This window comes from Montipora capricornis, chromosome 8 (assembly GCF_036669925.1).
Source record: "Montipora capricornis isolate CH-2021 chromosome 8, ASM3666992v2, whole genome shotgun sequence".
Taxonomy (NCBI): domain Eukaryota; kingdom Metazoa; phylum Cnidaria; class Anthozoa; order Scleractinia; family Acroporidae; genus Montipora; species Montipora capricornis.
The window spans coordinates 15,660,842-15,678,927 of NC_090890.1; the positions used below are offsets into that span (position 1 = coordinate 15,660,842).

General features: G+C 37.7%; 1 protein-coding gene across 1 annotated transcript in view; it reads left to right on the forward strand.

The window, feature by feature from the left end:
* LOC138059530 (nuclear pore complex protein Nup85-like) overlaps positions 1-18,086 on the forward strand; it is a 55,776-nt gene that overhangs the window by 841 nt on the left and 36,849 nt on the right. The window contains exons 3-7 of the mRNA XM_068905175.1: positions 4,755-4,862; positions 7,552-7,609; positions 9,888-9,958; positions 11,759-11,808; positions 14,755-14,824. Coding sequence (XP_068761276.1) covers positions 4,755-4,862; positions 7,552-7,609; positions 9,888-9,958; positions 11,759-11,808; positions 14,755-14,824 — 357 coding nt within the window. The remainder of the gene's footprint in view (positions 1-4,754; positions 4,863-7,551; positions 7,610-9,887; positions 9,959-11,758; positions 11,809-14,754; positions 14,825-18,086) is intronic.

The window sequence follows — 18,086 nt, forward strand, 5'->3', positions numbered from 1 at the left end:
CAATTATTCAGCACCACAACAAACCATACAACATGACATAATTTTTTACAATACATTTAAAAACACTAGAACTTTGCAGTTACACAAAATATGAAAAAATATATATATATATATATGTATTAACAGTAGTCTTAACAGACGACATGTTGTATTGCGGGAAAACAAATTTATAAAGTAATAACTGACAGATGAGAGGCTTTAATGGTATACAGTTTTAATAAATGGGGAAAACAAAGAATCAATAGCAAGCAGTGCCAAACAAGGAACTAAAAGAAAACTACAAGGAAGGATTATGTTTTTGCAATTGTTAGCCGTGAAGCACTTATATTTGAACAGACTTAAATGATTTGAGTGTAATGTGAAGCTAAAAGTGCTAGGTTTCTACCCCATATGAGACATGTGAGCGTTAGCCCTGTCCTTGTGTGGGCCCATTCCCATTAGTAGGGCTAACCCTCACATGGTTCATGTGGAGTAGAAACCTAGCACTTCACATTACACTCAAATCAGTTAAGTCTGTTCAAGTATAAGTGCTTCACAGCCAACGTTTGCAAAAACGTAATCCTTCCTTGTACATGTTCATTGCCATGACTTTAAGATCTTCAGTTCCCACAGCTTGCTACTGTCTGGCCTTGTAGCTCGGTCGGTGGGGCGGCGGTGTCAATCTAACCTGAGGGTTGTGGGTTCAATTCTCACCCTGGTCGGAGTTTTTCTCTGTCCTTGTGTGGGCCCATTTCCATTAGTAGGGCTAATGCTCACATGGCTCATGAATATTGGGTAGAAACCTAACACTTCACATTACACTCAAATAAGTTAAGTCTGTAAAAGAAAACTAATTTGTGTTACAAATGATAGCGTCTTAAAAAAGCAAGGGAGTAACTTGGGAAAGCATATTAATTTGCTCACTAAAAATCGTTGTTGAAGAGCGGCACTAAAGGGTCCCACTTCTGCGAAGTAGGGGCTTGTTTAAAGGATTCAGTGTTAGATTGGGACTTGAGAACTACCAAAAACATGTTCAGCCGAGGGACTTAGTTTCTGGATGTAATGCCAGCAAGTAAAAAACAGAAATTCAGTTGACTAGCAAACTTTGCTGTGTCCGGCTTTAGGCCAAGAAAACTGTGATATTTTTCAAATGGTCTTGAGGGTAAGTTCATGATCAAGGAGTTTATCGGCCTGAATCTTCCAAAACATATTAACTTTTGGACAATACCAGAAAAGGTGATTAAGATTTTTAGGAGCGGTGCTGCAAAAGGAACATTGTGGGTCCTGTTTGATACCAATTTTTGTTAGAAATAAGTTAGTGGGAAGAATTCTGTGCAGAAATTGGTATTGAAAGTTAGTAATAGTCATACTTTTACTGCCCCTGAATGCCAAGTTGTAAGCTCCTTTCTAATGAGTGGTATAGCCTTCCTGGGAAATGATGGTGTTCCATTTTAGAGTCTTTTAGAAAATTTTTGTTATATTGATGTTTAAGGGCAGATATAAGTCCATGAACTTCAAGGGTTTGATTTGCATTTTGTATAATCAGAAACTCATAAGGGTTGTTCAACCCTTTTGAGTTTCTGGTATAATACAATAAACTCTTAGAGACAAAGAAAGTTGCAAAGTTCTTTTGTTAAATCTTTGACTTTTAAAATTCCTTGAAGAAAGAGTTTTTTCTAAAAAATAGGCTTGTTATCAGTCTTAATCAACAAGTTATGCCACAGAGGTTGTTCAAGAAAGTGCTGTCTTGTTTTTATAACACCTTCGAAGTAGACCTCTGAACAAATTTCTAGCAGTTCTCGCATGATATTGTTCTTTACTGAAAAAGTCTTGAGGAAATCACTCTTGTTTAAATAGCCCTTAAAGATAAGATTGCCGCCATGTTTTCTGAGTTCAAGCTCCATGACCTCTTTACATTTACATGCATTCAAAGTGTCTAATATACTTTCGAATCCAAGTAGTCTTCAGCGATTTGTTAAAAGAGGATAAGTCAACCATTCTTAGACGGCTATCCTCATGCATACGTGTGTACTTATCAACATGGTTCGTTTAATCTTGTCACCTTTGTTGTTACAAAGAAAACTATAAAAAGTGTCATTTATCTCATTGATAAACTTCTGGTTTGTCAGTAGTGGTGTTAAAATGTAAGAGATTTGAGGTAAGGGTAGGCTTTTGATAACATGAATTTTGCCAATGAAAGTTAATCATCGGTATTTTCAACAGCTTACAATATTTCTTATTTTGTTCACTTCTTCTGTATACATACAGTAATTCAATTTTAGAGTGGCAGTTGGGTCAGTAAAGATCCAAGCACCAAGGAATTTAACTCTATCTTAATTCTTTTTGGGGGAGAGTTTCTCTTTTTTATCCACCATTGACCTGATCCATAAGTCTTCAGTTTTCTTGCCATTACGTTTAAGGCTAGAAGGGTTACTTAAGTTCTCAAAAATTATTGTAAGTAATATGATGCTTAAGTACAGTGTGTATCTCATTTCTGTTGTTATTTTGAATTTAAGGTGAAAACTAACATTAAAAGCATGTGGCGTTTCGACCGAACTTCAGTCATTATCAAGTTAAAAGTGAAGTTAAAAATTTTAGCATAAGTATAAAAGTAAAAGTATGTAAAGTATGAAAACGTAAAAAGGGGTGTTACAAAACATGCAAGAATGACATAGCATAATTGAAAGTGATTTTAAAACAGTACAGTCTGACTGTACATTGAGACTTTGTCTCAGTTCATTAATAGAAAACATTTCATAAATGAGACAGTCGAAATTGTTCTTGCACTTTTTTGAGATGGTAAAATTCTTGGTAAGATCATTGGGCACATAAGAATGTTTTACACGGGAATGTTTTCCAATAGAAGAAGATGCATTCTTGTGCTTGTGTACGCATTTATGCAAATTCCACTGTATGTACATAACCTGTATCACACATGTCACATTTAAATTGATAAACAAGGGATTATTGGTTGACAATAGATGGCTTGACTTTGCATGGTTTCAGATGTTGTTTGATCTTGTGGCTAACAAACATGGGCTTCTTTGTTTTATATTTATACTTATGCTAAACTTTTTATCTTCACTTTTAGCTTGATAATGACTGAAGTTTGGACGAGACTTTGAGCGCTTTTACCACTAGTTTTTACTTCAAATTACTTTGAAAACCTTTATATTGAATTATCAGGAATTCTTTTGTACATTCGTTTTTAAAAGAAGTTCTCCTCTTCCTTTGTACATTCAATAAATGAATCCTTGAGAAACTGACTCTAAGGTTTCAATAAAATTTGAAGTTGGTGGCTGGCTTCAATAGAGTAACCGAATGTATAAAAAAGGGGCCTAATATAAGTGGAATAATTCTGGGTTTTCACGTCACGTCAGAAAAAACCTAAAATTAAAAATTTGGAATATCACGCAGCCCTTGCTAAAGCTTCTATTTAATTTATTGAATGGTAAGCAATTTCATTTTTTCTTTGCATGATACTTGCCTGACGTGAAAACCAAGACTAATAATGTATTAAATTTTTAATTTTCAGAGTGTTCATGGAATAATTTGTTGGAAAACAAAATTCCAAAGTGTATTTGAAACACATTTTCATTTGACTTAAAGTTCCCCTGTGATAAAATAAAAATCATTTCCTTTTTTCCTCAGTTCAGATTTTGAAAGCGTGTTTGCTTAACACCTGACTGGCAAAATTTTGAGCTTTGTTTTTTATCCGAAGGCCATTTACTCTGAGTGTAATTTTTGGATTTCATGGTCCACCGTTACCGTAAACACCGGCGTATAAGCCGCACCTTTTTGCTCAAAATTTTCGGATCAAATCAGGGATGCAGCTTATCTGCGAGAACATCTAGACACCATGCCGTAAATTTGCATAAACTAACAAGTTTGGCGAAAATTCTTAAGTCTGTATAGACCTGTGCAGCAAATTAATAAGAACTTCATAAAACTATACCACATTACGCATTGATCATTGCTTTTGCGAGTTTGGTGGCTCCTAAAAGAGCCGTTTTTGTTTGAGCTTACACAATAATTAAACCTTCTTCGTTAAAAGATCTTTTCACCAGTTTGAGTATTCTCTGTTTTAAATGTTAGTGAGTTAATACACGGGTTGACACGTGCAAGAAACTTGAAGAAACAGTGCATTTACATTAATTAAGACATCTTTGTCAAGACTCCACTTTTGATTTATTTTAATTTCTTTCAAATTTTTTTTCCAAAATCTAAGTTGCTAAACTCGGGGTGCGGCTTATACGCTGGTGTTTACGGTACTCAGGTAATGGTACCGATTGGACCATAGAGGATTGAATCGAGGGAAAAGTGACGTCAAAGGCTCACTAGCTTAAAATTTCAGCATGTGAATACAGCTTATGATAAATTATGTGCAAAACGCGAGTTTAAAAGTCTTGAAGCCCAAAACTCCCGTGCTGTTTATTAATTCTGCAGCATACACACACATTGCATTAATACTAGTGAGCCTTTGACATTATTTTTCTCCTTGATCCAACTCTCTCAAGATCTTAAAGCTAGTAACGGCTGGCAAACCATTAAATAGAAAAATTTGAGTTGAAATAAACAGGTGTCTTTCAAGTTAAATCAAGGCTTGAAACTTTGGTTGCTTAGTATTTAGTTAACATACATGTAGATTTGAAATCTGAAGAAAAAGAAGATTTATAATTGATTTTTATGGTCACAGGGGAACTTTAAATGATGCTATTTTTACACGTAATCTATCATTATCAATAATTAGGGACATTTTTGTCATTGTTTTCTAGAAAGTGCACAGGGTTCAACTCATTATCGATATCCTGTTCTTCATGAAGTCTGTTGGGGTGCTGATTTGCAGAGTACAATAACTCGCAAGCTGATTAATGAAACTCATGGTAATGTACAATCTACATGTGGCTGTCGCAGTAGTTATTGTTCAAGTGACCCATCCATGGTTATGCTGAAGTTCTGTAAACAGGGAAGTTACCAGTATCTTAAACTAGGAAGTAGTCGTATTTTTAGCACTTTAGAAAATATTCAGGATATTTAAGTCTCCTTTTTGATGCAATCAAACAGTCCTACTACATCCCCACTGGCATGTCTGCTCCTTTATTTTTGTGTGTCAGTCTGTGTTGTTTGATCCACCACATTTTCAGGAAGATGACCTTTGACACATATAACTGTTCTCTAGTTGTGACTTTTCCGTTAAGTAGCAATGTCAGTCATAGTCTGTTTATTCAAATGCAAAAAGGTACCTTTGATTATTATTCATTTTTGAACCTTTTTAAATTGGACAAATATTTTAAATTTGGCATATTAGCTAACAAAGTTAGGAGCCTAACAAGCTCTGAATTCTCCAATATAATTATTAGTAAAGTATGCGTGTAGGTACAGTATGTATGAATCAGTTCTCACCAGGCTGCGCCCTTGCAGAATTCCCGCACGAAAAATAGAAATGGTGCATTACAGGTAAGCCATGCACTGCGTACATAGATGCTATGAGTAAAACAGACTTCAAGAAGTAAGTTAGCAGTCTTTTAATGGTTCCAGCGAATAGTCTAGCTCTTTGCTTCTTCAACTGAATGAAGGAGTAACTGTTGAATACCCTGCCACTTGAAGCTGTACCTCTTAAAATTATGGCTACGTGGCTCCATAGCTATGTAGCTATTCGGCGCCCTGGCTACAAAGCTATGTGGCTACTGGGGTACGTGGCAACCAAGCTACATGGCTACAAATGAATATACTGTACCTCATTCTTAAATCCATGAGCCAAAACAAGCACGCTAAAACAAGGGTCGTTTTGGCTCATGGATTTAAGGAGGACCTTTGCAACCTGTGCTTTGACACTTTGCTGCCATGTATCTCGGTGTTTGGCGATGTCCTCCCATGCACAGGTGTTGATTAGTGCAGATCGCAAGTCTCACTTGATGATGTCCTTGTAGCGCAACAGTGGTCGACCCGCGACGGACACCCTCCCGCAGTTCTCCATAAAGGATTCCTCTTTGCAGGCGGTCAGGCTCCATGCGATGTGCATGGCGGAGCCAATGAAAGCGTTGCTAAATGAGCAGTGATAGCATGCTCAGTGAGCCAGCGCGCTCCAGGACCTCGGTGTTGGTGACTCTGTGGCAGTGGAGGTGGAATCCGTTGAGTCGCTGCTCTTGTCTGGCATAGGTCGTCCACGACTCGCTGCCATAAAGGAGAGTCAACAGGACACAAGCTTGGTAGACGCACATCTTGGTCCTTTTGCTCAACAGGCCATTGCCCCACACTTGCTTGTTGAGTTTGGCCATGACAGCAGCTGCTTTGGCGATCCTGCAGCTGATCTCAGCATCGAGCGAAGTTGAGCTTGACACGGTAGAGCCCAAGTAGGTGAAGGTGTCCACAACCTCCAGCTCTGTCTTGTCGATGATGAAGACTGGGGGAGACTCAGCACCTTGCGCCAGGATGTTGGTCTTCCTGAGGCTGATCGTTAGCCCAAACTCCTTGCAGGCATGGGACAGCTTGTCTACCAGATGTTGGAGGTCCTCCTCGCTGTGGGATGTTAAAGCAGCGTCGTCTGCAAACAGCAGCTCCCGTATGAGCACCACGTAAGCTTTGGTTTTGGCGCAGAGTCTGGCGATGTTAGAGAGTTTGCCGTCTGACCTCATCCGGACATAGACACCTTCTGTACAGACTACAAGGCATACTGGAGCAGCATCGAGAAGAAAATCTCAAACAGGGTTGCAGCAAGGACACAGCCCTGCTTTACTCCACTACTGACTGGGAAGGCATTGGAGGTGGCTCCATCAAAGCAGACCGTACTCTGCATGTCCAGGTGAAAGGAGGTGATGATCGCCAGGAGCTTTGGAGGGCAGGCAATCTTCTGGAGGATCTTGAAGAGCCCGCTTCTTCTCACCAAGTCAAAAGCTTTGGTGAGGTCCACGAAGGCGAGGAACAATGGCTGCTGCTGCTCTCGACACTTCTTTTGCAGCTGACAGAGGGAGAAGATCATGTCCACTGTGGACCTCCCAGCTCTGAAGCCACACTGTGACTCTGGGTAGACTTGCGAAGCAAGGCTCTGCAGGCGGGTCAAGGTGACCTGAGTGAAGACTAAAATGCTAACAATGCTCAGAAGAGAGATGCAGCGATAGTTGTTGCAATCACTGCGGTCACCCTTGTTCTTGTACAGGGTGACTATGTTGGCATCTCTCATGTCTTGGGGGATGTGAAGTGGTTGCAGAATGGTTTGCTTCCTATGCTTCAAAACTTCCGGCAGGATACTGTCCTTCCACGCTGCCTTGCCACGGGTGAGATCGTTGATGGCTATGCTGAGCTCTTCCACTGTCAGCGTGTTGTCAAGCTCCTCTATGACTCAAAACCCAGGCAGGACATTGAGGGCATTGATTGAACATGCGCTGCTATGCACAGAGTACTTAATACTGTACATTTTCTCTGATTATCAGCATCAAATGTTTCCATTAAAGGCTACTGAACACAAGTACTCATTACAGTTACTGTAAAATGGAATTGTGCCTCCCCATGCAGAACTTCAGTTAATTTTCAAGATCAACTGCAAAGTGGTTTCTATGATTTTTTGTTTTGTAGCTATATTTGTGGATCTACAAGACCTGCCCGATGCTGGTGGAATGGGACGAAAGACAAAGTAAGGGGATAAAATTTTGATTTACTGTTGTCAATGAAAATGTAATGAATTATTTTGTGAATTTCAAGATTTTTAAATTATTTTTGTTACATGGCAGTTTTGGCAGTTAGACATTATATTAAATAAATATTTTAATTTGTTTTAACTACTGCAAGAGGTACAAAGCTAACAAGATCTTTGCACAGTGGTTTCATTGACCGCAATTGAAGAGATTGCACATTTTCATATAATATTATATATTTAGCACTTGCCTTGTGATTAAATAAATTAATGAGGTGTTGGTGTAAACACCATCAACAGTGAACCTTGACATAGTGAACCATGATTTAACAATGTCCTTGGTACAATAAGTGATAATCTTGAGCCAATGTTTAGACTAGTAAAATAAAATTACTATGGGTAATCAAATGCTGACAAGGGAAATTATGCTCATTTTGTCCAAAAGTCACTTGATTTTGGACAAAACAAGCATGAAATTATTCCTTAATTTCACTTGTCACCATTTGATTAGCTATTAATATCATGGTTTACAAATTACCAGTACTCCTTAATTTTCAAACCTGGATGCCATTTTGGCACTGTATGCAAGTTGTCATGGCAACATTGTGTTTTTTCATATCATGTGAAAAATGTGCCAAAATTAACGAGAAATTTGTCACCCATATTAATTACCTAATAATTATATGGATACGCTGGCCAAAATGTTCATATCCAAGTACAGTACATGTAACCATGCATGTGATACATAAATACAAGTTTGGGATTCCAAAATTGAAAACTCTAAAATTCTTGATCCAAGAAACTGTGGCTAAAGAGTAGTATTCTGTGAGGAGGTTTAGCAGATCATGTATCATCTGCTTTTATCACATAATGTCTATAGATTCTGTTTCTAGACTTGCATTTGTTTTGTGTGAGGTGCTTCATGTACATGTACATGTAGTTCAACTTGGAAAGATGGAAGGGTGGAAGGAAGAGATTATTATGTAGATAGAAGGTATACGAGCTAATGCTTACGTATATGTTACATAACAGTTCAGAAATGTCCTAGGTTGTAAGTAATGGGCCGCGTGCCAATTGCAATAAACATTACAAAGTGCCCAGTATGTCAGCAATAGGGTTTACAAGTATATTAGGGTTGGGGAAGTATCTTGTAATAACGAAAGGTTTTGAAAAACATTTCAGAATAAAGAGTAGCAGATGAAAACATGGCATTCCCATTATCAAATGCAAATTATTGTAAGCTAGGTAATGTTATATAAAGGATAGAAAGTGGGAAAATACATTAGAATAAATGAGGTGGGAATAAACAAAAGAATGAACAAAATTTAAATAAACCATTTCACTGGAATGGAGTCATTTTGAGTGTTCAGGGTTGGTATCTTTTTCCTTATTAAAAGTATCTCATAAATAAGGGACAACCAAACCAATCTTTAAGAGCAATTTACCACCTGAAATGCTGCGGAAAGTTTGAGTGCCATATTATTGAGATGCTTTTAAGAAGGACTCAATTCTAGCAAAACTGTTTATTTAAATTTTGTTCATTCTTTTGTTTATCCCTGCCTCATTTATTCTAATGCATTTTCCCACTCTCTATCCTTTACGTTAAGTTTGCATTTGATAATGGTGACATGTCATTGCCGAAACGTCATGTTTTTATCTCGCTACTCTTTATTCGGGAAGTATCTTGACTGTTGCTTTTTTTTACTTAAGGAATAGGTAACGCTGGTACAGTGGTCCACAAGTGCAACATTGACTTGCAGTCCAGTACCACGTGGCTGTCTGTCATTTTTACTTGATTTGTCAGAGACATCTGTCCAACTGTTGACCAAACAGCAATTTGAATTTGCTGCGAGCAATTTGAATTTGATGCGAGCAATTTAAATTTGTTGCATGAGCTATTTGTATTTGCTGTGGACGTTTTGTTGAGCATATTCGCTGTGAACATTTTGTAATTTCATTTGCTGTGAGCAATTATTTTTGAATTTGTTGTGATCAATTTGTAATAATTATTGATGTAGACAATAATTACAAATTACTATTTGTAATTTGCTGTGATGGAATTTTTTTTGAATTGAGTTACTTGTGATGATGTTGCACTTGAAGCCCACCATACATGTGAGATGGACGGTCTTTGACGGTGTCTTGTTAAATTTGGCATGCATCTTAACATGAGAATTAATGAAAAGTCTAACCTAAAGAGTTCTCGTGTAACTGTTGGTTAATAGAATGATGATTATAATCACTGTTTGGTAATGTACTATATTATTTCTTTTCTCAGTCTCATTAAAATTAGCAGGAGATATAGAAGTGTCATTAGAGCTTGTATTCTTGATCTTGAGGAAAAAGATGGTATGCAGTTTTACACCCCATTTATTTTTCACAGAAGAAGGATATTTAAAGTGATCTTTATAACCCTTTTTACATTTTTATGTGGAGCTGTGTTAATGATGCCAGGGATTTCAATGAAATACAAAGTGAGGAGCTTCTTTGGCCAGAGTAATGGATTGTCATTATTGTCTAAATGAATTTTAATCTTAGGTTTGAGAGAATCTGTCTTTTTTAGGGAAAAAAAGTAACTGTCTCCTCTGAGTGAAGTAGCCGATTGTCAGCTTTCTGTACTTAGTAATAAATGTATTGAAACCTCTGGCTGCAAGCATTTATTGCAACAGAAACTACATTGTATTTTAACCCACTGATTCTTCAGGCACCCTAGGTTTCCCTGAGTTGAGGAGTAAAATTGTCTGGCGTTAGACAGTAAAATCTGTGAAGGTGAATGGGTTAACCCATTGACTCCTGGGCAGGGGTTTTAATAAAAGCCGGTTACCGGCGGTATACCGCCGCCTGCTTTGCCTCACACCAGCGGCTAGTTTGCCTTCATTTTCACTAAAAATGCTATCATAAACTTGTCAAACTGCCGCCTTCAATGGGCTATCATGGACGGCTATTTTTGAAGTTATTGAAACCCCTGCTGGGGGTTCCCCACTGGCGAGTAAAATCGTCTGGCGTTAGACAAAGTAAAACAGTCTGGCCGGTTTAGGCCAGTTTGGGTGTCAAAGGGTTAAATTAAACATACGTTTTTGGTTAAAAGAGGTTACATCCATGTGTTGGAGATCACTACACAAAGTTTGTCCCCTTCATACTCTGGGTACAGTGCATGGGTTTTTAAACTTCTACCATTGTTTGTGAAAAAGTGTGAGGCTGGTTCTGCATTTTATTGACCATGAAAATTTGGTTTTATCAGACAAGTTGATAACGATAAATTAACCACCGTAAGTTAGGAAGACTCATGAAATCTTTCTCTCTCTGTCCATTTGACCATTTTAATGCCTGGTCAGCTTCACTTCCTTTCCTTAATTAACCCTTTGACGTCCAAACCGGCCGAAACCGGCCAGACTTGGTATTTTAATCTGTCTAACGCCAGACGATTTTACTTGTCAATGGGGAACCCCTGGGAGTCTATGCGTTAATCATGCACTCACTGAAAAACTCTAATATGTCCCTATTAAAGCGATGACTGATACACAGTACCAGAACCTCATGGCCTTGAAGTATTTTACTCTGTCTAACGCCAGACGATTTTACTCGTCAATGGGGAACCCCTGGGAGTCTATGGGGTAATCATGCACTCACTGAAAAACTCTAATAATTATGTCCCTATTAAAGTGATGACTGATACACAGTACCAGAACCTCATTGCCTTGAAGCGTTTCACTCTGGTTCAGAGCTGTTTCTTTTTTTATGTAATGTACGTCGTGCATTTTCCCACAGGTTCAGCTTTGATCTTATTTTTGTCCATGTTTGGGAATAAAATTGGTGTCCTGAAATGCCTCGCTTTGTTCCAAGGAAAAGAGTTGCAAGTTACACGCTTCAAGGTCATTTGCTTCTGACTGGTACCTAACATGTCAAAAAAGTCCATGCACCATTTGTAAAAAGCAGGGAAAAAGTGTAAAAGGTTCTTTCTGCAATCTTGCTTACTGTAAACTTAAGAAAGTACACAGTGGTCACAGTAGAAGGCTGTTGACAGGTTTTAGAGCTACATGTATCTCTGGGGTGCATTATTAATTTTTGTTCGGGCTTTAGGCAAGGATTCTTGAGGATTCTTGTACTGTTCTGTGATCTTTAATTTTACTTAAATAATATTACACCTAGGTGATGCCAGACAGCCCTCCCCTGGCAGTTTACAGTCATCTGTTTCACAGGTAAGAAAAGCAGTCAATAATATCTGCAGCACTGCAGCAAGTGCTGAAATAGCTGTTTAATTATCTAGTAGTATTAATTTTGTTGATTGCCACAGCACGTAATTGCCTTTTTGAGCTTTGCAAGGTGAAGAACTACCGGCAACCTTGTGAAAGCAGACCCAGGTCTACGTTCTGATCTGATCTGAAGCCTTTCCCTGGAGAGGTGTTCGAGCTGGTGCCAAGAGAGACTCCTCTCGACTGGATGGTGTGGTCTGTGTCTCTCCTCCAGGTGTTACACGGTCTCCCTCTCCATCTACTTCCCTGTGGGTTCCAACCAAGGGCTTGTCGAGCAATGCAGTCCTTCGATCTCCTAAGTGTATAGCCAATCCAGGCCCATTTTCTACTCATCATCTGTTGCCTCACAGGTGCTTGACCTGTGGCTTCCCATAGATTAAAATTGCTGATAATGACAGGCCAATAAATACCAAGGATTCTGCGTAGGCATCTATTTATAAAAGTCTGTAATTTTGACATGGTCTTCTCAGTCATTCTCCATTTTTCAGACCCATAGCACATAGAGCAAGACAGACTTTACATTTGAATTGAAAATTCTAATTTTGGTGGCAGTTGTTATTTCCATTGATCTCCAGATGTTTGCTAAGATATTAAATGTGCTACATACTTAATTCCCTATCCTTGCCAATTCGTCTTCATCTGTTCCCATGTTATGTTTATAACACTGACTAAGTATGTGAAGGATGTTACCTCTTCTACGCTGAGATTATTGATGGTAATATGCTCATTCGATTTGCCGTTGATCCTTATGATCTTTGTCTTGTCAGTATTGATGTTAAGTCTACATTAGTCATCCACAAAGGGGCTGACTCATCGCTGTTAATCCAGGATGACTTTTATCTTAATTTTATAAATATTGATATCAAATTAATTTTTTACCCTTTTTCAGAAAACCTCTTAAGATAAACTGAATTGAAATCTACCATTATGCCCACTCTGTTACTTGGACTAAGTGATAAGCATGACTGCTTTATTTTAAACTTATTGAAGAAAAATGGCATTTTCGTTTTTGAATATGGAATCAGTTATCTTATCGAAAGGCTTTCGACATGGTGGACCATAAGCTATTGTTGCGCAAGTTGGAACAGTATGGTATAGTTAACCGGGAGCTTGCCTGGTGTCACTCTTATCTGTTGGATAGGAAGCAAGTGGTCCGTGTAAATGGGAGTGAGTCAAGCGAAGCTTTGATGTTGCATGGAGTCCCTCAGGGCAGTATTTTAGGTCCTTTATTCTTCATCTTGTTTATCAATGATCTGCCCTTGTATACAAGTGCTCAGTTGGACCTTTACGCAGACGATACGACTGTCACCGCTTTTGCGGATGTAAAAAACTTAGCCACCTTAAGTTCATCATAATGATTAAATAAGTCTGTCTCTGAAATTCAATTATGGGCTTCAACAAATAAGCTCCCATTAAATGAAGACAAGACTAGAGTACTCACGATCACTGGGAAAAGATGTGTAGCTAACATTAATGGAAGTGACATAGATGTTATTGCAAACGGAAAACAGCTCAGTAATGTGGACTGTGCTACCTTATTTGGCGTAGAAATTGACAGCAAATTGACATTTAATGAACATATTGAGAAAGTTTGTAAAAAGTTGGCCCCTAGAATCGCAATACTGCGTAAGATTCGAGCCTGTCTACCTCTTAAACAGCGACTTCAGTTTCATAATAGCATGATTCTCCGTGTAATGTCGTACACTAATGTTGTTTGGGCAAATTGTGATAAAGAGTCGGTTTATAGGGTCTTAAGATTGCAAAAACGTACGGCACGCGTTATTTCTTATGCCGATCGCATGACACCATCAGTTGCTTTGTTAACAAGCTAGGTTGGATTTCGTTTTATGAGCAGCATAAGATAGATAAAATAATGCTTAATAATGTATAAGCGAATTAATGGGCGTATGCCGAATTATCTATAAGTAAATGAACACTTAATTTTGAATAATGAGCGGCATTCCCACAACACTAGATACTCAAGCATTAAATGCTGTTTGTCCTAAATATATAAGAGAAACAGAGGGTGGACGCTCTTTCGCTGTTTCGGCAACAAGACTGTGGAATAGTACAATGTATACCAATTGAAATTAGGAAACTGGGTTCTGTAGCATGTTTTAAAAAGAACATGTTTGCCAAGATTTTTAACGAACAACGTTTGCATCATTTCATCATTTGATCGAATCTTGTATTATTTTAAATGTTTATATATTTTAGCTTACAATATTTGTTAGTTTGTAAATAGTTGTGTATTTTATGAGGGCCACAAATTTATTAGCCTTTGGCTATTAAGTGCTACCCTCTTTAAATAAAGGCTTTACTTACTTACTTACTTTACAGGCTCTTATAGACCCAAGCAGACAGTCATTTATTTTTCATAAACCTGATCATTATATCCAGCAACACTTTGTAACCAGTCATTGGTTGTATAATAATTATACAATACATATTTTTATTATGTATTGACTGGTTTGCCTCCGGCCAGTTGGGATTCTTAACAGTTGTTGTTGTTCTGTTCCGTCATTTCGTTGTGTTTCATTGGCCCTGAAAAGCCCCTATGGGGAGCGGTCAATTAAGTATGTATTTGTATTTGTATTTGTATTCTACTGTAGTGTCTTGGGACTTTCATTGAAACTTAAATGTTGTCTTTAAAGGACTTGCAGTGAAAGTCGAAATGTGTTCTTGAAATTGTGAGTTAGTTAATTACCGGTAACCCACTGACCCCTAAACCCTTCGAGGAGTAAAATCATCTGGCATTATTAGACAGAGAGGAAAATCCATCAAGTCATGCTCCTAGGAGTCAATGGGTTCAAATTTATAATTTATACTTTTCGAAACTTAGGTGTTAGTGCATCAGAGATGAGCATTGTTGTTTACTTGTTCTTTCCTCAGAGGCATCTTTTGACATTGATTGAAACTGTTTGGCACCTCAGTGAGATTCTTTTCATCAAGACTTTGCCAGGTACTTTGCCATAATTTGTTAATTGATCATGTTCTAAGTGAGCACTATGGGCCCCAGGGAACTGGCGTGAGTTTCAAATTTGAGCCAATCAATGAATTGACACCATCACGTGAAAGACTACATTGAGATTGATTATCTGTCCAAGTTTGGTGCTTTTAGGTCGAACAGAGACCATGTTATGAACTTTAAAAGATAGTTAAAAATCGATACAAACATCTCTAAATTTGAGGCTGCATATAAACTCTCAGTTGTCCCAATTCAAGTGTTTATATGGTTTTAAGGGAGGCAGCCTCAAGATTAAAGACATTTGTATGGATTTTTAACTACCGGTATGTTTTAAAGTTGGTAACTTGGTCTCAGTTCGACCTGAAAGCATCAAACTTGGACAGAATGATGGTCAATCTCAACGTTATCTTTCATGTGATGGTGTCAATTTATCGATTGGTTCAAATTTGAAACTCGTCCCAGTTCCCTGTGCAATTCTGGAATGGCCTATAACTGGAAACATAATTTATAAGAGAAGTCCGTTGTGTTTACTGAGGCGAAAAAGTGAAGTCAACCACCTGTGAGAGGCCCCATTCAAGAAAAACACTTGAACATTACTGTCTTTAAGATGGCTCCCTAGAGTATTTGCAAAAATAATACCCTTACTACAGGGCACAAGTTACAAAAGGAAACCTAATTAATGTCTCTCATAGTTTTCCCTGTAGAGAGTTATCAATATGGTTACTGATGTAATAAATAAAGGCTTATATTTTGGGTGTAAATTTTTGGATTATGGCCATTACCATGGCAACATCACATCTTATGACAGGCAGATATATTCCTATTTTAGGCCTAAATTCCTTAATATTTATACAAGTTTTCCTTTGGTGATTTTTTTCATTCTTTGCCACATTATGGAAATGGTATTGCCTGACATTTTGAAGTGGTAAAAAGTCAAAGTTTTGCCAATATTCTGTAATTTGTCATTTTTCTAAATATAATCGATTAGCTCTCACTGGCATATTTTAACAAATATACTAGGGTATTTGATAGGAACTGTACGTGGTTAGAACTGCGCCAATTTTATAAACGATTTGCAGAAGGGAACATGAGAAAATTAGCCATTGATTTTCAGATTTGGTCCTGCAGATGTCACAAAAATCAGAAAAACATGCGTGATTCAGGCTTTGCGCGCCACATGACGAGACGCAGCGGGGTCTGTATGGAAGTATTTTGATGGAATGCGGGGTTGTTGTCCCCACATTCCTTTCATACTTGAAATTCGGTACAGTGGTAAATTAACACTTTGAAAGACTAAGGCGTTCAAGTCTGCCTTCAAGCTGTCAGCAAATATCTTGTTACCAAAATTGGCTGACGTTTATTTCACTTAGCAGACACATATGAGAATTAAAACTTTAACGATGGAAGACAACAGAGCTATTCTGTATGGTGCACATGGCTATTACATTGAAAGTGACTATCGTACCACGTTCGGACGTGACTCAGGGTCTATTTTAGAGACTCATCTGGTTGTTGGTTGTCGGGTTTTATATTTTGTCCAAAAAATGAATTTACAGCATTTTTAGCGGTAGACTGGTCAGTCATTATTGAAGTTTGAGGAAAAATCAAATTTTTCCCTTCCCACACATCTTCAGTGTTTTCATCAAAACCATTCACCTATGGACAAATAGTAAAGGGGTCATTTAGCTATCAGAGCATGTGCTTTCCTTTTGTTATGTTCTGAGGTTGCTATGTATGTTTGCATTTGAAGTATTCCTAAAATAATTATTTGGGAAACATCATACATGAAGGGTCTTTCCATACCATTGTCTCTCCAGTGAATTATTGGATTCACGTGTCGTTGATTGTATTTTTTTTATTTCCTACTCCTCTTCTTGTTTCTTATATGGGGAATCAGGGTTGAACAGGCATTGCTGTGCTATTTTCAACCATTACACTGAAATGCATGTCCAAAGGCAATGTAGCTTTGGCCTTTCTGAAATATTTTTTATGAAGAGGTTCGTAAATATGTTTTCCTTCATTCTGACGTAATTAATATTCTCTTGCATTTTTTGCATTTTAAATTCGGTTCAGTGGGTGTGAGAACTGGAATTGAAATCATCCCTTTCCAAACCAGAAGATTATACAGTAATATTAACAGTTGTAATAATATAGATGAAAAAATTACCTGATTCTGATTGGCTGAGAGCAGTGCAGTTCAAGTGCAACACAGTGCAAAAAGTGTAATACCAGTGCAAATTACACATCAAAATTCTGGATTATAATTGGCTAATAAAAAATAGGATTTGGTCAGAACCAATTAAATCTTTTGTTTTCAAATCAAGCACATTCCCTGATTGCGTGATACGCGTGCGTTTCTTCTGTTTGACCATTTCGAATTTTTTCATGTATAGTATTTAATAACTAATCACATGGTCTTGTGCAGTTTGGAATAAATAAGCACTTGTAAATTTTTCAAAGACTACAAATAATTGCACTTGTCCTATGGGCTTGTGCAATTTTTGTTGCCTATTTTTTCCAAATTGCGCTCAAAATCATGTGATTACCTATACATACACGTATTGCTGATAAATTAACCTGCAGTCAGAACAGGTCAGGTTTAAAGGATCTGCTTTGTGGCGTGTGCAGTCATGTTTGGAACATGACATTTGCGAGTGGCCTGGGTTAAATTGCTTAGAATTCAATATGGCGGGTATGTTTTTCTGTGCGATCAAAGTCCTTCAAATATGTGATTGTTTAGTCATTCTGTGTCGAGGCTACCGGTGCGCAACAAAGAAAATTGCTACCGGTAAATTGAAGGTAACTAACATTAAATATTTTACACATTTTTTCACACCAAAAGTCATTCTTTTATTTGCAATTGTGGAGTGAGTAGCAACATAATCTGGATTTACGAAAAAAGTATATAAGCTGCAACGAAATCTCAAATTCACCACTTTTTACCAGAAGGCATTACATTTAACCAGATTTCACAACCTAAATAACGAGGCTGTCATGATCCTGCTTTCGATGATAAAGTTTTGCTTTCTCATTTTGCATCGTGCATGACTTTCACTTCCGTTGCTTTCATTCCAGGATGTGAAAGTTCTGTGAATTTATACAGATTTTAAGTTACATTGTTCACAGACAATTCTGACATGGACATCTCAGCTTTGAGCTTTGTATTTCATTGTTTGGTGCAGTAACACCTCCTTCAGGTCAAATTCTAGAAATTATCAGAAGAAAAGCTGTGATGAAATTGGCATTAATCAAACTT